Source organism: Tamandua tetradactyla, chromosome 16 (assembly GCF_023851605.1).
Source record: "Tamandua tetradactyla isolate mTamTet1 chromosome 16, mTamTet1.pri, whole genome shotgun sequence".
Taxonomy (NCBI): Eukaryota; Metazoa; Chordata; class Mammalia; order Pilosa; family Myrmecophagidae; genus Tamandua; species Tamandua tetradactyla.
The window spans coordinates 60,083,057-60,104,746 of NC_135342.1; the positions used below are offsets into that span (position 1 = coordinate 60,083,057).

The 21,690-nt window shown below is 48.2% G+C and overlaps 2 protein-coding genes across 5 annotated transcripts in view; one reads left to right on the plus strand and one right to left on the minus strand.

Annotated features, from left to right (window-relative positions):
- The first annotated feature begins 5,696 nt into the window (after positions 1-5,696).
- Positions 5,697-10,032, plus strand: LOC143659547 (uncharacterized). The gene is made up of 2 exons (XM_077132631.1): positions 5,697-6,230; positions 7,134-10,032. Exons 1-2 carry the CDS (start codon positions 5,904-5,906, stop codon positions 8,181-8,183), a joined length of 1,377 nt encoding a protein of 458 aa, XP_076988746.1. The 5' UTR covers positions 5,697-5,903; the 3' UTR covers positions 8,184-10,032.
- A 6,648-nt stretch (positions 10,033-16,680) lies between these two features.
- TK2 (thymidine kinase 2) overlaps positions 16,681-21,690 on the minus strand; it is a 42,244-nt gene continuing 37,234 nt past the window's right edge. For 3 of the 4 annotated variants that reach the window (XM_077132634.1, XM_077132635.1, XM_077132632.1), the window contains exons 7-10: positions 21,371-21,459; positions 20,722-20,801; positions 19,629-19,709; positions 16,681-18,516 (exon numbers count right to left, since the gene is read on the minus strand). In XM_077132634.1, coding sequence (XP_076988749.1) covers positions 18,418-18,516; positions 19,629-19,709; positions 20,722-20,801; positions 21,371-21,459 — 349 coding nt within the window. In that variant the 3' untranslated portion in view covers positions 16,681-18,417. The other variant, XM_077132633.1, reaches the window with a different exon arrangement.

The window sequence follows — 21,690 nt, forward strand, 5'->3', positions numbered from 1 at the left end:
GGCGTGGGGCAGGAGCGTCACCTCTGGCAAGGAGAAGTTTGTTGTGAAAGGCTTCTAATCTGGAAGAAATAAACTGGGTGAGAAATTGTATACATGGTCTGAACAGAAGCAGGAGCAAGATGGAGTTCAGGGTATTCTTTAGAGTTTTTAGCAACACTGGACTTGGCACACTACGACAGTTTATAATATCTGACTGAAATTTGCATAAGGAAAACTTCTATAAGGACTTCTCAACTTTATTTGAAATTTCTTAGCCACCAATATTTCAATTTTCTCTTTGGGTCAGCTAACTCTACGATGCAAAGCCAGTCTCATCCTTGGGCATCTCACATTGCTAGGGAGACTTACACCCCCTGGAAGTCACTGTCCCATGCAGGGGGGGGATGTAGTGAGTTTATTTGTAGAGTTTGCAGAGGGAGATTTGTAGAGGGAGATACCACATTTGAGCAACAAAAGAGGTTCTCTGGGGGTGACTCTTAGGCATTCATTGTAAGTGGGCATAGCTTTGCCATGGCAGAGATACGTTTCATAAGGGTAAGCTCAAGATGGAGGGCTTGGCTTATTAAATTAGGAGTCCCCATTGCTTAAGTGAATAATAAGAATTCCCCAAGTGGGGAAGTTAAATAGTTCTAAATTTTTCTCTAGTCTCTTAAGGGACTTTGCAAATAGTTTCATTTTCTGGTTATGATTTTTTTTAGGTTTCATGTCAAATAAAGCTGAATTAGGTTGTTTAAATAAACTTTACAGAAATTTTAAATTTGGGAAGCTTTAGAGCAAAGCAGTATAACTGACTAGTAAATTTTGTTTTTATGATCTGTACTTTTTTCTAAGAACAACTAAAACATGACATATAGATCAGTATTAGGATATAACATGGACAGTGAGAACACTGTCAAATTTTTAGGGATTTTTATACAATTTTTAAATACATGAATAACATTTCACCCATGCAAATTTAGCTAATAAAAGTATAGAAAATTTCTTTTAATTATTGTAATATTTTTCAAATACTTCTATAAAACATCAATATGTTAAACTATTTTAGCACCTCACTTTTACACACAGAATAAATCCTCTGTGGCAATTTTTCTTTGAGAGTGAGATTTGTCTTTTGTAATAAAGGATGATAAGGTCAACATAAACATCAACAAGGATATTATTCTGATATGGTATAAATCTTTATTTTCTAGACAGAGTACTCACATGACTAAGAAAAATTTTTTACAAACTTTCATTAAAAGCAAACTAAAAATTTATATTATTTTAACAAAATTCACTTTCTCAAACCTTCCACAACTTTCTATATCTATCAGAATTTGTAGTCAGCCATGACAACAAACAAAATTCACTTTCATACTAGGATTATGTTGGTTCACAAAATTAGCATATTGCAAGACTGTGTTTGAGACAGCTGGAGATTAGTAAGGTCTACTGCTAAGGCATTCTTGAAGATATTGGGACTCTTTTGAAAATCTTGGGGCAACAGTAATTAAGTGAGCTGGGTGAGAATCTTATCATTAAGTCCCTGCCATTCAAAAGATCTAGGAATGAGGGGCGGGCCGCGGTGGCTCAGCGGGCAAAGTGCTTGCCTGCTATGCCGGAGGACCTCGGTTCGATTCCCGGCCCCAGCCCATGTAACAAAAACGGAGAAACAGAATACAATAAAACAAGAAAATGTTTAAAAATGTTTCCCTTTCTTCCTTCCTTCCTTCCTTCTCTCTGTCTTTCCTTTAAAAAAAAAAAAAAAAAAAAGATCTAGGAATGAGAACTTGAATGCAGACAGGGACAGTCCTACCCATGATGCCTTCATTCCAAGTAGAACTGTCTATTTGCTCAAGAACCTCCTTTGGGATGCCAAGAAGCCTGGATCTAGTAGGGGCCTCGGGGCAAACAAGGAGGTAAACACTAGCCATGTCTAGTAGTCTTAAGGTAGCCCCAGGGAGTGAAGAAGACTCCTCCCTAAAAGGTGGTTGGGGGTTCACGGACAATGAGAAATTGATGGGGCACCAGCATGTTCTCAAGCCTACAAAGGAGAGGGGTAGTGAAAGTTTTAGTTTTGGCTTTTACCATTAACTCCCATAACTAGACAAGTCTGAATAGAGATAGAGTAGAGTGGCAGTTCAGGACGGAGTTAGTGGTCCAGTGTTAAGAGATTAATAATCTTACCTGCCACGTCAAGTGTCACCCGAAGCTCCTCTAGGTTGATGGTCAGATGTGAAGTCTGTGGAGCCATAAGCAGCCTCAGGCACCCTCAGTCTTCTTGACTTTCCTCAAGCAGAGCTCTGTAGGCCATCCCACCCCACCCCCTTCAAGAGACAGTGCAATCCCTGGGTACAATGTCTGGGCTAGTCCCACTTGGGACAAGGCCCGTGGGTCCCAAGGTCGACGGTTGTTTCCAAGTTTCTGGCACTCTCTCTGCTAATGGCCCTCTGACCCGCAGTTAAAGCAAAGCCCTTGAAAGCTTGGAGCCATGATTCAGATGACCTCAAGAGGACAGGACATTTTTCACAGCAACTACAATAAGTTGAGCCTGTTTTCTGGTCTTCTGCCTACCTCTCCTTATCTTCTCCTCCTCAGACTTGTCTCAATTGTTAAAGACAGAAAAAGACAGTTTTTAACAGGTCATCAGTGGGAGTTTGTGGGCCAGAAAGAACTTTTGCAGCTTTCTCTGAATGTCAGAGGCAGACTAGCTGATGAAATGGGTGTCCAGCAAAATTGGACCTCCCTGGAAGTGCAGCCTTATATTAGTATACTTTTTTATAAGCTGACCTTCCTGAAACAGGGTCAGGTTTTCCTCTTTCTCCTGAGTGATCTCCCTTAGCTTATTACAATTAACCACCTGGTGGTACATTTTCTTATGCCTTTTGACAAACAGGTGACTATATTGTCCTTATTGGCTTAAAAGGGGATCATCAAGAAGATTTTCTCTTCTAATGGGAACTGAGACATGGGTATAACAAGCAACAAGACCCTCTCAGGTCTTGTCTACTTTCCCTGTCTACTTCTGTCTACTTTCCCTGTCTTTTACAGACTGGAGGATGGTATTGTAATTGAAAATCCCACTGGAAGGCTATGTTTCCCCATCTTCTAGCTTATATTGAGTGTTGGCATTTCTTATTTTCTCAGGAAAATGAAATAGAGATGCTTACAAACAGAGATCAGAGACATAAATCCCATCATTGCCCAGAAAAATTCCAGGACAATGCTCTCAAGGAGTCAAAGACTCAAAAATCCAGATAACGTCTTTTTTGAGATATCTGGATTTAAGCTTCTGGGGGGTTTCCAAACACAGGTCAGGGACTTTAACCCCACCCTTGCCTGGGAGAATGCCAGGACAATGTTTGCAAGGAGTTGGGGACTCAGACCTCACACACCTCTCACCTGAGAGATGCTTGGACCTATGCTTCCAGGAGTTTCCAAACACAGGTAAGGGAATTTAACCCCATCTTAGCCTGGAAGGATTCAAGGGCAATGTTCTCAAGGAGTCAGGGACTCAAACCCCAAACCACCTCTTTCTTGAGATGTCTGGACCCATTTCTGAGGGGTTTCCAAACACAAGTCAGGGAGTCAAACACCATGCAGCCTTTCCACCAGCTCGAACCTTGGAAATATGGAGAGTAAAGTCGTCAGGTGTTCCTGAGACATCTTTGTCCTCAAGTTTCCTATCTTCTGAGGGCTGAAAACCATGCTCTAGAAGAAGGGAAGTTTTATACTTGGCTGCAATGGGTCTCAATATAGATTAAATCATCAAGCCTGGAGAGGAGACATTCCCATTGGAAAATACTCAATTCCCATGAACATAGACCAGAGGTGGCGCCCTAGAATGTCAGAGACAACCCCTTGTTTGGTACAAGAATCCTTAACCCAGAATCCTGGGTTGCAAAAGATGGAATGTCTCAGAAAGCATCTAAAGCTAGACAGAGGGGAGAAGGAGACTCTCATGGAGGCAGGGGAGAGGACCTATGTCGAGGAAGTGAAAAGAGGGATAGATTCAGCAGGAGGGAGGGTCTGGGTCCCCAGAGTGGGAGCAAGGGCAGGATGTGGGGAAGCCTTGGAGAGCCAAGGAAATAGAGAGAGAGAAAGAGAAGGACTTGATTTGGTTCCCACTGGACTCCTGCACAATGCGGGGACAATTGCTCAGGTCTCAAGGGCATCACCTGCCACTCTGAGTCTCCTTGGATCTGCACAGCATGGAGACAGCCTTCTGTCATCTCCGAGAAGGGAGCCAGCAAACTCAGTAGACCGAGATTATGTCCTTGGGGAGCCATACCTGAGTCCCCAGATCCTAGAGACACAAAATTGCATAAGGACATAGTAGAGGATAACAATGAGCCAAGGGAGAAGAAAAAGCAAACGCATGCAGTCAAATCTCCCAGTTAATAGCCATTTCTTACCAGTGCAGACAGTTGGAGAGATGTGTCTCCTGGCTGGCTCGCCAAAATATATTGGCAGATTCAGGTCTAGGTTCTTGGCTGTGCTGTGAGAAAGAATTCAAAGGCACAGCACAGTACAGAGTAAGCAGGCAGAAAGATTATTAAGAACTCATATGAGAGAACATGCAGACACTCCTACCACGAAAGAAGGATGAGAAGCAAGAGGCCCCAGAACTATGTAGCAATCTGCTTTTATAGATTTTTGTTCTCTTTGTCATTAATAAATCAACATCTTTATTAATGTTACTACCCTCGCTTTTCCCTTCTTCCCTGATGCATGATCTTGGATGACTCACTCAGGTGGGGTCAGTTGGCCTCTAGGTGCTTTTTATTGTTATTCTTCTCAGATATATCTTTCTCCTTGGGGCCTGACTGCTTCTTGGAATTTTCCCTTTGCTCAGCCAGCCACCACCCTAATTCTAACCCTACCTCAGAAAGAAATATCCATTCACATATGAGTGATTAAGAACCCCAAGCAAGTGCATCTCCATGAACACACTTAGAGAAATGCTGAACCAGTGGGTGGCTGAGTGGCTGAATGAGTAAGTAAACCAACGGAATGCTGGATGGGTGAGTGGAGGTACAGAGGGGAGAAAGAAAGGAAGGAGGGAGGGAGGGAGGAAGATGGTAAGCAGATGGAGGGAAGAGCAGATAAGAGTGTGGTAGGAGTTGTTTCAGTCTGGGTTCCCCTGAAAGCAGCACCTGACACAAGGATTTGGGTATAAATGGTTTATTTAGGGAATAATTCCAGGAAGTGTGGTGGGGGAGTAGGGGATTAAGACAAGGAAGGGACAAGAGCCAGGAAAGAGTGTACTAAAGAGCAAGTTATTGCTCTGGGCAGCTGAGGATCTTCTGACAGTGTGGGATGCATCTCAGAACCACGCCTCCAGGGCAGAAGGCTGGGCTTTCTTTCCACCAGCTCACAGCCTCTGCTGGTCCTTCGCTACTTGAGGGTTACCCTGGGGCGTTAACTCCCCAGCACTTCCAGCCCACGCCCGCACCTGCAGAGCCTGCTCCCATGGCCCGGGAAACACTTTCAAGCATGAGGCCTGAGAAGCCATAGCAGCTGCCATCGACGTGGGAATGGGCTAAGGGATACGGATGTGGTGCCATCCGCCGCCGTAGGGGACATGAAAGGAAGTTTGCACGGACGTGCCTGTCCTCCCGTTGGTGTCTGGGACAAGGCGGGGACAGAGCATGACATAAGCCCAGCTCCACAGAGAGGGCCTGAACACAAGCCAGTGGCCCTCAGGTCTCAGCCCTCCACGATCGCAAGCAGTGGCAGAGTCACACGGTGCACAGCTTCCTCTTTTGCTAGCACACTTCCTCCCTGGCTTCCTGACTGCAGCCGGGGCCGGGGCGGGGCAGGCCTCGAGCAGACCTGGAGCCATTCCTCCAAGTGTCTAACCCGGGCTTGGCCTGGGAGTCCCACAGGACTTTATCCACCACATCCTGCCCCTCAGAGCCACCATGAGTGGGCCCCGACCTTCAGGCCCAGGAAAGGCTGCTCTCGAGGCTCTCCTGGGCGACCTCATCAGCTACTACCAAGAGGAGGCAAGGCAGGGCCAGCTCAGGGTGTGCAGGCAGGCAGCCCTCACCCACAGGGCCTGGCAGTTCCTGGACACAGGGGCTCCTCCTGAGCTCCATCTACCTGAGAGCATGGAGGGCTGCTCCCAGGGGGACTCCAGCCTTGCCCAGCACATTTGTCCCAGGCTGGTGCAGGCCCTCGAGTTCCTGGAGCTGATCTCTGTCAACCTGCTTCTGTTTCCCTGGAGGAAGGAAATCAGATCCCTAAAGGTAGGTGCCACCATGCTCCAGGGAAATAACAGGGTGGGGCTTTGCCCCAGGGAGGGAGGGGGATGGGAAGGAGCAGTAAATGCCTGCCGACTTTGGTCCCATTTTACCAGATGGAGAGACTGAGGACTAAAGAGGTTAATACAATTTGTCTGTAGTAAGCAGTGCAGCCAGGACTTAAACCTGGGCAGGGCTGCTCTAAACCACGGGGTAATGCGGCCTCTCTAATGGGAGAGGGAACCAGGCAGCTCATAATAAATGAGAAAACAAACAGGCCTTTCTGAGTTGGTGAGGGTGCAGCTGAAATCTACAGAAACAGATGTCACTAGCTAAGATAAAAGCCTGAAAGGGTGCACAGGTAGTTCAGTGGTTAGAATGCCCGTCTTCCATGTGGGAGGCCTGGGTTCGATTCCTGGGCCATGCACCCCCCAAAAAAAGCCTGAAGAAGGGTGTTCTAGACGATAGTGAGTGCAAAGACACTGAGATAAGAAAGGGCTTGGCATGTTCTCAACGGTAAAGGAGTGATTGAGCCCAGAGTTTAGGGATGGAAGGACTGGGAGGTAGGTTTGGAGAAGTGGCAGGGGCCAGGCCTGGTAAATGGAGGGGAGGAGATTGCCTTTGGGAAGTCCCTGAAGAGGGTTGATCTCTTGTGGCTGCGAGCCCCAGCTGCTGGTTGAGAGCTGCGATAGCCCAGCTCAGAGACTCTTGGGCTGTGTGACTTAAGAGGGGTCCTGTCCTGTGTCTGTGCCCATCGGTAAAAAGGGACAGAGGGCAACATGATCGAGGGCCAGCTTTTCTTGGCCAAATGCCCTTGCCTCCTGCTTTACCTGGTGCCTCTGGGCGCCTGGCCTTGGGTCACTCCACCGAGGTGTGTCCCACCTGTAATAAGCCTCCCGTGTGTTCCAGACATTCACCGGGAGCTTTGCCTACTGGGTGCGGCCTGTGCTTTCCAAACACACTCTGGATGCCATCCTGGGCAGGCTGGGCTACATGCCCACCTCCGAGGCTGAGTTTTCACTGGTCCAGACCATCAGCGAGGAGGACACCAAGCAGGTGGTGTTTGACATCTTCCTGGTAAGGGTCACATGCGAGGCCGTTCTCGGCACTGCAGGCGGGCAGGCCCACGGGCCCCACTGCAGGCACAGCTCAGAGCGAAGGCCAGCGAAGGTGACCCAGCCACGGCCAGGTTTGGAGATGCCACAGCAAGATCCCTTGGAAGGAGCAGGGTCTGAGAGGGCCCTGGCCAAGGTCAGGGAAGAGCAGAGCTCTCTGCCTGTGGCTCTGAGCCCGCGTGAGGCCTCAATGACCTCTGGCAGGCTCCTCAAAGGCCCCCTGGCCTCCCTGGACCCCCCGCGCCGCACCAGCACCTGCTCGGACAGCGAGGAGTTCCTGAGCCGCTACAGTGACCTTGCCCTGCGCCACACGCCTCTGTTCCCCAAAGACCTACCCCTGGGTGGCCTGCAAGAAGACTGGCTCCAGAGCCCAGTCCTGGCTGCCTGCCCATCCTCAGATGAGGTGGTCACATCCTCAGGTAGCAGCTTGGGGGTCCCCATCCCCAGCGAGCTCTGCCTGATACCAGGTCCCCAGTTGCCGGGGGAGTCCTTGGACCTGAAGCCAGAAGCAGAGCCGGAGCTGGCCACCCCTGGCACTGATGCCACCACCCCGAACACGTCCTCTGAGATAGATGAGCTCTGTGAGCGTCTCTCCCACCTGTTTGGATGCCCAGCTCTGCTAGGCCATCCTGGGAGCTTTCCCGGCCCTGGAGCAGACAGTGGACAGCCAGAGCCTCTTGTGGGACCTGAGGCAGCTGGTGAGGGTGGCAGCCCAGACGACAGAGTCACTTCGCTCTGGAGGTCTATGCAGGCCCCCTCGCATGTGCGAGAGCCCCCCAGCATTTACTACATCCCCCCAGAGGTGCCAGTTCCCACCCAAGACCACCACCCAGGAAATGGCTGAGGGCTTCAACCTCGAAGGTACCAAGCAGATTACCCCCACCGTGACGCACACCGGGAAGGGACTCCTGGGACAGGTGGTAGATCTGGGACTGTGGAGGGGGCGGTGCATGGTCAGGAGAACAGCAGTCAGCCTATGGCCTGTCAAGCACAGGGACCAATCTGCCAACCCCAGCTGGTCTCAAATCCCAGCCCAGCCACATGCTGGCTCTGTGACTTTTAGTAACTTACCCTGCCTCTCTGAGCCTCAGTTTCCTCTTCTGTAAAGGAGGCTGGGAGATTTGTAAGGCAAGGGGTGCATAATGCCCAACAGTACCCAACCCAGTCCTCAGTGGACCTCCTGTCCCCTTCACATCCCAGCTCAGTCATGTGATCTTGGGCAGATCATCCTGCACCTCTGAGCTGCAGTTTCTTTTGACTTCCTTAACAGCCACTTCACCTGGCGTAGATTAAAAGAGAGAAGAATTGGCAGATAACCAGATGTGCCCTTAATCCATTTGCGTGCTACTCTTAGCCTCCCTTTCCTCCCAGCTAACTTCCAGTTGGCGGAGAAAAACCCACAGCTGGGAGCTTAAGGTCAACCACAGCTGGGAGCTTAAGGTCAACTCTCCTACCTGTACTTCATCCAAGAAAAAGGGCCTCTTGGGCTGCTAGCATGAGGTCACCTCTCCACCTGCTGTTTCCTGTCCCCATATACACACCTATATATACACATGCCCACATGCACACAGTGGGCACATCCAGGCCCCACCTGCATGCACAGTTTTAAGCATCCCTCCTTGGGACCTCAACAGAGAGTGTTCTCCCCCCGTCATAATCTTCTCTATGGGGTGGTAGGTGACACTGGCTCTGGGTCAGTCCCTCAGCTTCCCATCTGTGAAATGGGAGGGTGGCCCCTGCCTGCAGGCCTGCATAAGGAGTAAAGATTATATAGGTACAGGCCTCTCCGGGGCATAGAGCAGGTACTTAATAAATGTTGATGCCTGCCTTGCTCTCCCTAGAACTGAGCATGGACCCCACCATTTTCCATCCTTAAGACTAAGGGGAAACCATGCGTGGGAAGGATTTAAGGAGAATTGGTCCCATTCCATTGCAATCAGAGAGAACTATCCACTGACAGAGGTCCCAACATAGGCTCTCAAGGGAAAATGCAGAAAACAGTCTGCACTAAGGGATGGAGGCACACCTCATCCATCCACCCACTCACCCACTCACCCATCGTTTCATTCACCCATCCATCCATCCACCATCACAATCACTCAGCACAGCACCCAACAGCCAACACTCAAACTGGCGAAGCTGTCAGTGTCTGAAGTAAAGGGGAGGGGGAGAGGACTGGATCCTAGACACAGTCCTGGGATAGGATCAGAGAGAACAGGCTGGACCAGAGGCAGAGGGTCCAGGAAACTCAGAAGGAGGGATGGGGCAGGAGATTGGACCCACTGGGAGCCACTGTAGCTGCTGCAAGACATATTCCCAGGACACTGCAGAGTAGGGGCCTGGGAGGACAACTGGAGCTGAAGATCAAGAAAGGCAAGCTATTTCTTTTTCTTTTAAGTTTTTAACCTGTAATCATTCTTATCTGATCACTAGCATAATATGAATGCTCACCCCAAACCAAAACAGAACTTTTATTTTTGTATGCTGTATGCCAGGGGTCACATTTCATTCTTTTTCCATGTGAGTATCACGTTATTGCAGCACATTTGTTGTCATTTGTTGAATTTTTTATACTGTTTTTTTTCTTTCATTTGCTTATTTGTTTTTGGAAAGTGCATGGGCTGGGAATCAAACCCAAGAGTCCCGCACGGCAGGAGAGAATTCTACCACTGAACTATCCTTGCACCCCCACCCCCAAAACAGAACTTTTGATCTCCCCTAAATCCTATTTCCCTCCAGTATTCCCCATCTAGGTAAATGGCACCTCCATCTACTTGCTTGCTGAAGCCCAAATATAGACATCATGACTTTTCTTTCTTTCTCTTTCTCCCACACCCTCATCCAACCCATAGCTTTCTTTTATAACAGAGCCCAAATCCCAGCACTTCCCTCCTTCTTCCAGTTATCTCACTAATCCAAGCCACCAGCATCGCTGCCAGCCTCTTCCCTGGTGTCCCAGCTTCCACCGTCATGTTTCTGAAGTCCACCCTGTTGCCAGAGGGATCCTGTTAAAACCTACATTTGATCACAGCTCTGATCTGCTCAGTTCCCTTGGGGGCTCCCAAGGCCATGCCAACCCCCTACCACCTGGGCTGCTCACTTCCTCTCCTCATGCCCACTACAGGCAGGTGGACCTGGCTTCTTCTAGGTCCTCGAACATGCTATGCGCACCCCTGCCTCATAGCCTCTTCTCTTTCTTGTTTTTCATGCCTCACCTTAAATGGCACCTTCTCAGAGGAGGCCTTCCTTCCATCTCTCTCTCATATCAGCTTGCTTTAATTTTCTGCACAGAGATTTTATTTATTTTATTCCTTCATGCATTCATTCATTCGTTTGCTGTTTCCCCCATTAGAACAATACAAGCTCCATGAGTGGTAAACTTTATCTTGTCTCACTCCCCATTGTTTCCAAGTATCTAGGTATCCAGAAACCATCAAATGAGTAGAAAACTTGGAAAATACATGTTTCCAATACTTTGTAGTTACAAACAATGCTGCAGTAAATAACTTGGGCAGGTATATTTTCATATATTAGAAGTGGGTATTTCTAGAAGGTCCTAGAAGAAAGAATGTGGGGTCACAAGGTAAGTGTGTATGTAGTTTGGTTACTTACCAAACTTCCCTCCACAGGGAACCAGCAATGTACAAGCATGCTAGTTTCCACAGAGCCTCACCAACAGAATGCATCTTTTTTGGCTTCTGGTTTTGTTTTGTGTTGTTTTGCCAATCTGAGAGATGACAAATTATATCTCCATGCTCTTTTACTTTGCACTTCTCTAATTGAGTGTATTTTTCATGTTTGAGGACCATTTATGTATCTTGATGAATCAACTGTTCATACCTCTAATTATTCTATTGGATTTTTGGTCCTCTATCCCTCAATGTTTTAAAGTTCTTTATGCATATCTAGGGACATGAGCCCTTTGTGATATACAGTGAATATTTTCTCCCAGTTTTTTCTATTGTCTTTTGACTTTGTTTATGGTGTTTTGTTGTGCAATTTTTTTAATAGTCAAAGTTATCAAACTTTTATTGCCCCCAGATTTGGAATAACTAGAAAGCCATTCCCTATATCAAGATTAAAGAAGAATTCATCCCTGTTTTCTTGTAGTATTTCTAGTATGGTTTATTTTTGACATTTAGATTCCTAATCCATTGGGAGTTTATTCTTAGCGTTCCAGTTTGCTAGCAGCCAGAATGCAATATACCAGAAATGGAATGGCTTTTAAAAAGGGGAGTTTAATAAGTTGCTAGTTTACAGTTCTAAGGCTGCAAAATTGTCCGAATTAAAAATATATAGCAATTTCCAATCTAAGGTATCCAGGGAAAGATACCTTGGTTCAAGAAGGCCGATGAAGTTCAGAGTTTCTCTCTCAAGTGAGAAGGCACATGGCAAACACCAGGGCTTCTCTCTCGGCTGGAAGGGCACATGGCGAACACAGTGTCATCTGCTAGCTTTCTCTCCTGGCTTCTGATTTCATGAAGCTCCCCAGGAATCATTTTCCTTTTCATCTCCAAAGGTCGCTGGCTGGTGGACCCTCTGCTTCGTGGTGCTGCAGCATTCTCTGCTCTCTCCAAATCTCTTTCTCCAAAATGTTTCCTCTTTTATAGGACTCAAGTAAACCAATCAAGACCCATCCAAATGGGTGGAGACATGTCATCACCTAATCCAGTTTAACAACTCCTATCGATTAAATCACATCATCCAGGGAGATGATCTGATTACAGTTTCAAACATACAGTATTGAATAGGGATTACTCTGCCTTTATGAAATGGGATTTAGATTAAAACACGGCTTTTCTAGGGGACATACATCCTTTCAAACCAGCACACTTAGGTATGGTGTGAGATGTGGATCTGATTCTTTTTCCAAATGGCTACCCAGTTGGACTTTATTAAAAAGCCCATCTTTGACTAATTTGAGATGCCACCTTTACCATTCGCTAACTTGCCATTTCTGGGCTTTCAATTCTATCCCACTGATCTATTCGTCTATCCCTGCACCAGGACCACGCTGCTTTCATGTCAGGGGTGTTACAGTGTGTCTCAACGTCTGGTAAGGCTAGTACTCCATTGTAATTGTTCTTTTCCAGTGGTGTCCTGGCTATCCCAGCATGTCTGGTTTTCCATATGCACTTCAGCATCATGTGTCTAACTTCATAAAATCACTTGTGGTGCTTTTACTGGGATTGAATGGGATTTGTAAATTAACTTAGGGAGAACTTACATCTTTATACTGTTGAGCCACCCTATCCAAGAATGGGACATCTTTGTCTTTCTTCAAGTCTTTAGTGTCTTTCAGGGGTGTTTAGATTTTTTTCTTGCACAATTTTGCACATTTCTTGTTAAATGTATGCTGAAGTATTTATCTTGTTACCACTGTAAAAAGGATTTTCTCTACCATTGTAACCTCTGTGTATGCTCACCATGTATCACGCTACTTCACCAAATTTGTATGGTTTGTGTTCATTGCATATTTGATATGGGATATATTATCATATTGGAAGTTAATTCTCTACCCCACCAGAAGGGGGCGCTGAGGCTGCTGCTGCCTTCCTGCCTCCGTGGAGCTTTCTCAGGGATATTTCAAGGTGAGGGCAGCTATGAGAAGATGAACTGTGTGCTGCATGGGGGGTGAGGGGATCATATCTGTCCTATTCATCAGCGTGGGCCTGGCACCCAGCACAGAGGTGATGAGAGGGAGGGGCTGTGAGGGAGAGAGCAGGGGAGAGGCACCTGCTTACAGATTGCCTGGGCCTCCAGGGAGAGTGGAATGGCTGGTGAGGATGCTGAGATCATGTGTCTACCACAGCCCTGATAGAGAAGCACGTTTTGAAAATAAAAATACAGGTTGTGCAAAGCTCTGGTTTGACGCAACCCACCAACAGCTCTCCTCTACCCAGGAGCTTGCCATCCACGCTGCAAGAAAGTCCAGTCCCCTTTCCAGCCAAGCACAGAGAGAAGAGAGGGAAGGGGTTTGAGGGAGCAGGAAATAGCCAGGCACTGGCTCTTGTCGTGGGTCATCTCTTTTAACTTGCCCCTTCCCAGTCTGCGCAGCCCCTGCCCTGAGGGAGAAAACAGAATTCCCAGTGCCCAGGGGAGGAAACAGAGTCAGGGGAGAGAGGTGACCCATAATAGTGGGGAAACTGGGATCCCAGCCACGTGCTGGCCCCAAAGCCCAAGCCCCCCCCCCCACCTTAGACCCAAGTGGACCCCAAGGGCAAGATCTGCTTAAAACTTGACAATTGGCCACTGTTCTTTTTCCTGGGTAATTCCTAAGATAAGCCTGGAACTGCCTGTCTGGCAGTTTTCCTTATCGCCTCTGCGCATGAGGGGAAGGGATGCTGAAGGGTCACCTGGGCCCATGGGGAGGGAGGTCTGCTGAGAAATGAGACAGCCCAGAAAACCACATTTCTCATGTAAGAACTCCCAGGGCCTCATTAGTACAAGAAGAGGTGCCGATTCCACAGCCTGAGAAGCAGCCCCGGCTCTCCTCCACTCCCTGTCACGCCACAGAACGCCACACACAGCCAGAGTCTCTGTGAAAAAAAATGAGAAAAAAAAACCTTTTAAAGAAAAAAAAGGCCCACTGCTTACCACCCACAACCCCCTCCCCCGATTTTTTTTTTTTAAATTCCAGAAAGACCATGTGGCCTTTTTCAGAGGTGCAGTTCTGAGGACCAGCCAAGGCTGGGCCTGTGACTTGTTCCTACAGACAGGTCCATCAGACGGACCCTGATTGATTGGCAGGAAGGTGCATCCAGGCCATTCTGATGGAAAGTACCAACTACTGCGGGTACACAAACCGCAGCTGCACCATGGCCCAGTTCTCCCTGGCACATCACCTGGACTAACAGTTATTGGGCCCCTGCTGTATAGCAAGCCCTGATTGGGGTTCCTTCCACGTGCCACCTGCGTTGTCCTCACTACCACCTTGGAAAGTGAGCATCCCTATTTGATATTTAAGTTAGCCAAGGTTCACAAAGGTTGAATAAAGTGCCAAGGTTTCTTTGAACTCCTGGCTGTTCAATCCTAAAAAAGAGAAAGACCCAGAGCAGTGGCTGTTAAAGGGTGGTCCCCAGACCAGCAGCCTTAGTTTCTTGCTAGAGAACAAATTCTCAGGCACCACCAGGACCTGCTGAATTAGACACTCTGAGGATGGGTCCGGCCACCTGGGTTTGAAAAAGTCCTCCGGGTGATGGCAATGCTCTGAAGTTTGAGCTCCATGAAGTCAGCACCCAAGTCCAGGTGATGTGCCAGGGAGAACTGGGGCATGGTGCAGCTGCGGTTTGTGTACCCGCAGTAGTTGGTACTTTCCATCAGAATGGCCTGGATGCACCTTCCTGCCAATCAATCAGGGTCCGTCTGATGGACCTGTCTGTAGGAACAAGTCACAAAGCTGGGAGTCACCAGCAGCTGCAGGTTATCTAAAACACTGCTTCCTTGTTCTGTCTTGTCCTGAAGACAAGAAGAAAAGTCCAAGATACAGCAAAATTCTAGAAGACAACTTCTGTGGATGGCAGTAAAGGCCAGCACCCATTCTGGATCCCACAAGATAGGCCTTCTCTTGGATTCTGTTGAAAGAAAGTTTGCCTAACTCACCATCTTATGTAAACCAGAGGACCCAAAATCCACTCCAGCCTTAGGGAAGCTGTGGGGTTGGGGTAATTAAGAAAAGAAAGTTGTGTGCCAGTGACCCTGGGGTCTTCTGTGAGTAACCCAGTCACCAAAGCCCAGAGAAGCCTGGCAATGTATTACAATTATTATTACTGCTGCTGCTACTACTACTACTAAAAATGGAGAACTAACATTTTCAAGAGCTTGTCAATTATTTTAATAAATGTAACTCTTCAGGGTGGAGACCAAGAGCACTGCCCACTGCACCGACACATAAGCATTTGGAAGTGGGCTCCCCAATGAGGGCCCCAAGGCTCCAGGAAAACACAGGCAGCCCAACAGCACCCTCAGGGGTAGAACAGGTTTTGGAAATGTCTTGTAATTACTTTCCAAGTTTTAAGTACAGGAACCAACATGGCCAATCCTCCCCTCTCCCCCAGGTCTGATGGTGCAGGATTTGGGAGTCTCCAGGAAGGTCTGCTGGCTGAGGTCTTCCCTGGGCGGGGGACACTTCTTATCTGGGTAAGGGGCTCAGAAGAAATGAAGGGGGACAGGAAATGAAACTGAAAGGCAAAAATAAGTTGGGTGACATCATTTCCCAGGGTCCTTATTCACTCTTCCGTGAATTCAGTCACTTGCATTTAGTGAGTCATGCTGGTGGGGGCACGTCAGGGAACAAAGCCCAGGCGGGGAGGCAGGCTGAGCCAGGGACATTACACATAGGGCCACATGGGCAGTGTGACATGGGGGCAGAGGCAAGGGCGAGGTGTGGGCCCAGAGGGTGCCATGGTGGGGAAGCTAGGTCAGGCAGCCCCTTCTCTGGGGATCAACTTCCCTCTTGCATTTCCCACACTTGCCAAGGCTCCTGGCCAAGTCCTGTTAGAACCTTCCAGCCTATCTCAGCTGTGCCAAGGAAGGGTCATTATCCACATGTGAATGAAAGGGTGACTGGGAAGAGATGCCCTCATGCCACCTGTAGCCAGCGTGGGAGCACCGACACCCTCTCAGACTGCCTGGGCCCCTGAAACCATGGAGAGTCACGCCAGCCCCAGCCACAGCCTCCACACTTCTTTTATGTGAGAGAAAGGCAAAAAAAACAGATACATGAAATATTTTTTAATGGTTCTAAGGAATGTAAACTGTAAACACTTAAATGTAAGTTGGAATATTTCACCAACATGCTAACTGAAAATAAAGAAAATGTACATGCTGTTCCATATTAAAGAAAAAAAAATAGCCAGGGTCAAAGCAGCTGAGGCAGCTCTGAGTGTCCTGACATCACGTGCTTTGGAGTAAGAGCGTGGCAGACCGCGAGACCTCGAACATTCTTGCCCTGGCTTACCCCCTGCTTCAGGGATCACCCGTGTGCATCCCAGCCACTCCTGGGAATCCCTGGAGAATGTTCCCCTAGCTCCCGCATGCCGTTTGCCTTTATCTTGCCCTGGCTTGTAGCAAGCTTCAACCTGCTGCTCCAGATCATCGTGTCCCTGGCCTGGAGGTGGATCTGGTCTGGTATCAGCCGGGCTCCAGTTGGTTCACACTGTCTGATCTCTGGGCTGGGAAGATTTTTGCAACCAGCCCCAGGCACTGCCAATGCACACAGCATCCTCTTGAACCCAAAGAAACCATGCTGGAAAACACGGTGTTCAAACATTAAACGTGCACTACCCTACCTGCAAAAGGATGCTGCAGGGAGCTAAAATCACAGGCATACAAAATTTACATCAGGTTCTAGGCAAAGGATTTATTGGCTACTATACACTGAGATAAAAGTCACATTTCCCTTTAAACAGATACTCCAAATGAGCCTGGGGAAAACCACAGGGCTGTTCCTTTATAAGCTTTCAAAGGTGGCCTGTCCAGACTCCCATCTATCTCCTGGTAATCCCCGACGTCTGGTCTGCAGATGCGGATGGATACAGTCCCTACTTGGCTCTGCTCATTCTGCCAAAAAGGCCCAGGGATCTGCCAAACAGGAAGAGCGAGGAGTCAGCGTCCTTGACCCTTAGCACTCCCGTATGCTCAGGCTTCCTCTGGGACTGGACTGGCAGAGGCTTCAATGACCAATTTAGAGTGGGAAGGCCGCAGGTGCCCACATTCACACAGAGGCCACAAGCAGCCTTCACAACTTCGTGCACAGCCAGATCCTGCTCACTGAGAGGCCTCTGCATATTTCTCCAAAGTTCACAATTGACCCTTCCCCCTGTTTGCAGCCAGTCTTCCCATAGCTCTCTCCACCTCTCACCGACAAAATGTCGGGAGCGCCAATGCTTCAAGAACCTTTGTTGGCAAACCCTGACTTTTCTGTCCAGACTGTTCCCAAAGGGAATGTTCTTTCTTTCTTGTTTACCTACTTGATTTAAGACACAACTGTGCCTCCGATGTGCTGTTACAGCTGAGTGAAGTCAAGATATTTTCTGAACCAATAAAGATGGTTTCATCTATGGCCCAAGGTATCTCCTTGGTTGGAAACATTTCAAAAAGACTTAAGGCCACTGTGTCTCTCCCTCCGGGTCACAAAATCTCAGTAATTCCAATGGCAAAGCTCCTCACACAAGGAGAGCAGGGAGTAAGGGAGCCTCAAAAGCCAGGGCTGGCTGCCCCATGTCCAGCCTGGCACTGGGTGAGCCAGCCAGGCACCAAAAGCCTGACATGAAATTGGCAGCAGCTCAAGCAGGACTTTCATCACCAAGTAGACCAACACATGGTTCTAAGGCCATCAAAGTCCAGATGATGAGGTGGCAGATGCCACAGTGGCCTCATACTGGGAAACCACTCAGCACTGGACTCAAACAAAACATAACACAATTTTGTGAGAGTCTAGAAATGCTGATTGCCCTCAAGAACTGCTCAAATAATGATAAAATGATATCGGCTCTGTGTACTGCTGGCTCTCCCTGTGCAGATGTGAGAATCTCTAGTAAGTAAAGTCAGGGCTATGGGGGAACAGCTCATAGAACAACACAGCAGCCTCAGGCAAACTTCTGAGGCTGACCAAAAGTCTGAATGTAGTCAGCTTCACTGTACACTTGCTGTGTTACCCTGGAGAGCCCCTTAACCTCTCTGAGCTGCAGCTTCCTCACCTGGGATGTCAGAACACTACCTCAACCTCTGGGTGATCTGAAGGCTTATAGACGATGTGTAGACAGAGCCAGCATGACAGTGGGTACACAGCAGGTGCTTGGACAAAGGAAGTCCTTCCTAAAGGTTAATTAGAGGAATTGAAAAGTGGGAAATAGCCAGGAGGTGGGGGACAGTAGGGAGGGAATGCAAGGCTCTGTGTACCAAAAGGCAAGGCACAACAGACCTGTTGGTCCCTTATCTTTACCCACAAGGGCCAGAGACCCTAGAGAAATACACATTAGGAAAAAAATCTGGCCAAACATAAAGCCCTCCTAAGAATGGATTTTTTCCAAATAACTCCTAATAGCTAAGACTGCAGGCATTTTTCTTGCATGATCCTATGGCCCACACTTCCGATTCTCTGGAGTTAATATTCGGTCCCGGTTTTGTTCGAAGAGTTCCAGCATTTTTTGCATATCATGGTCAGCCTCAATCACCTGGAAATTAAACACATGGTCACAGATCTGTACTTTACCTGAAAATCACCCTTCCCTCACAGATGGGGAGAGGTGGAGGCAGGCAGGGGGAGGGCGACAAGCCTTGGGCAAGTCAAGAGGAAGATTAGAGTTGAATACTCCCAGTTCTAGGTCCAGTCTACATTCTCAACTAGATTTTTCACTTTAAGAATCCACCATAGTTGTCCCTGAGGTAAGAGTACGAATTTTTTTTTTCTCACTGTTATATATTGTCCAATTTTCTATAACGAGTGAAAAAAAAAAAGAATTTTACTCTAGAAGTCCACTGCAGTTAATATCTCACTTTCCATCAAAGTCACTGCCTGGAAGAGCTACGAATGAACAGCATTTGAGAAGCATAAACAGATGTCCCCAAGGCCAGGCCCAAAAATTCATTTCTGGCCCTCTCTGGTCTCATACGGTGGATCTATTTCTAACCATCCTAGGTATCTTTCTGACTGCCTAAGGAAACGTAGCAGCAGCAAATCAGAAAACAAAGGGATGGGGATGTGAGGGAGCACTGACGAAGCCGGGCACGTCAATACCATTTAGAAACGATGAGTGCCAGCCAGAGAAAACAGGATTACAATGAAAAGCAAACCCCGGAACTCACAGACATCAGTTATCTGGGGCAAAGTCCTATATACTCAGCACCTCCTAAGGGCAACATTACAGCCCAGAACAGCAACTGACGTTCCTTCTGATGTCCCTGAGTCGTCAAGAAAACAAGGCTCTGCATCATCCATTGAATAAGAGAAGGTCGTTTTGGAAAGACCACATCTAAATGGTTACAACCAAAACCAAGGTCTAGAGGCACCAGTCATCGGGCACATTCCTTCCTGGACGATACTACACAAGTGGGAGGGGACTGTGACCACAGCATGATGACTAGGGCCCATCACTTCCCCTTAGAGCTGTCCACCTCCTCTAAAATTCAGTCCAGAAATGGGACCATGAAAGAGAACAAACTTTTTCCCACTTTCTTCCAAATTTTTGAGCTCTGAAGGATTCAACCCGATTTCAGTCTACCCAATGGCTAGTATCACTTCTGAAAAAGTCCCCACTTCTGAAAAAGTATGGTAAGACGTACTTACCATAACAGGGGCCACCACAGGGAAAAGGTTTCCTTGGATGAGCCATTCCTCATAGAGGTGGTGAACAGCATCCAGGTATTCCTGCCAGGGAAACCGTACAATCACAGGCCATCAGGCATGGGGAGGGGAACAAACCCCTCCCTCCCACAGTCTCGGGCACCTGGGGCAAAGTTGTCAATGATGACAGGGCAGTGACTTGGACAAAGAAGTTCTGCAGTGGCCAACCTGGCTCAGGTGGTTCAGCAATCAACATGGCCACACACCTCTGTCGGCCTGTCCATGCGTTACAATAAACCATCACCCCACCGCCCTGCACGGGGCTCCACTTGTGTTGTGAGAGCATGAATCCTTCTGCTGGTGCCCTGAGTCAATGTCCAGCCAAAAATTAGGACCCTCCCATTTGGCTGTTTCCATTTACAGCAACTTCTCTAGCAGTAAGGGACCTGGTTCCTTCAGGTGGGGGTCCGTGGCCTCTCCATCAGGGAAGGCTTCCTGGAGAAGGTAACAACTGAGCTGAACCTGAAGGCAGAGGAAACCATCATGCAAAAGCATTTTTGTGTAACTCCATGGTGTGTGTGTGTGTGTGTGTGTGTGTAGCTACCACTAGTTTTTTATGGCCAGAGAGTGGAAAGCAAGGAGTAGAAGGAGATAAAGCTAGAGAAGTAACTGAGGCCAGGTTGTACGGGGTCTTGAATGCCATGTCAGGAAGAGGGGCCTTTATCCTGGACACTGGTGAGGCACTGAAGGGTTTTAGGCTGGGAAATTGAATGGATAGTGTCCCATACTAGAAGCATCACCCAGGCCAAAGTCGAGACATCTTTAGGAGGTGGAAAAGACAAGCCATGATGATACCTAGGCTGGGCAGGAGGATGACTCTGAGCATGGGGTGCAGGTGTCCGAGTCAGGGATCACAGGGAATGAAGCCGATCTGCACATCCACACATGGGCTCCCTAGCTACAGAGGAAGCTCTGACAGGCCCAGTTCCTGTTTCTCTCTCTGTGGACAATGGCATAATGAACTCATGGTGAGTGGAGCCACGCTGGGGTGGGCAAGGCCTTCTCGATCATCTTTTACCTGGGAGAGGGTTCTTACCAGTGGAATGACCTTCTCCTCTTCCCTGCATCTCATCTTTAACCTCTGGTAACAGGTCTCAGGAGTGGTCCGGAGATAAACTGAGGTTAAAACAACAACAACGATTGATAACAGCTTGGAAGCACAAGCCAAGGAGAGGGGGAAGGAAGGCAGTGAGGCCAGGGGTGGAGAGAAACCTCTGAGAACAGCACCAAGATGGGGGGATGACCAGGTCAGCTCTCAGCTTGGCTCTTGGCCAGCTGTGTGGCCTAGCAGGCATCTTGACCTTCATCCCCTTTCATCCCTTTTCCTTGTCAGCAGAGCTGTGAGATCACCGTGAAGTTGAATGAAATTCCAGGCATAGACAGAGCTTTGCTTCCCCACAGTGGGTCTTCCAGTTCTGTCCCTCCTCCCTCCTCTACAAACTAGAAAAACCCATCCAATCACAATGGATTTGAGTCTGATGTAGCTGACCCAGGGGAGAGCAACTGCAGAAACAAAGGCTCTTCTCTATGAAAGATCAGAATCCCCCAAACCCTGTGTGCCCTTGGGGCAAAGGGTGGGTTAATGAGGGAAAAGCATCTCAATAGCAAGTGCCCTATTCACTGTCCCTGCTGGTCAGGGACTCACGGGAGAGGCCCAGGAGGGTGTCGAAGAGGGCCCATCTTACCTATCAGATCCACAGACACATCAATGTTCTTCACAATCCAGTCAAACCATTCCGACAACACCACATAGTCCACTTCCGGCATTTTCCCGCTGCAACAAGAGAAACCAGCGTTGCAAGTCTTTACTCTCCCACCAGAACGTTTCTAGGCTATGCTCTCCCCTAAAAGACCCAGGAATCGCTTTTATTGAAAGGGCATCGCCAAGAGCAGCATGTCCCAGGGTAATGAGACAATGCTGGTCCCATAAGGATGACAAGGGCTCCAAATACCCTTGACCTTCCATGGCCTGGTGATGGTTTACTGTATAATGCAGCAAGTGTCA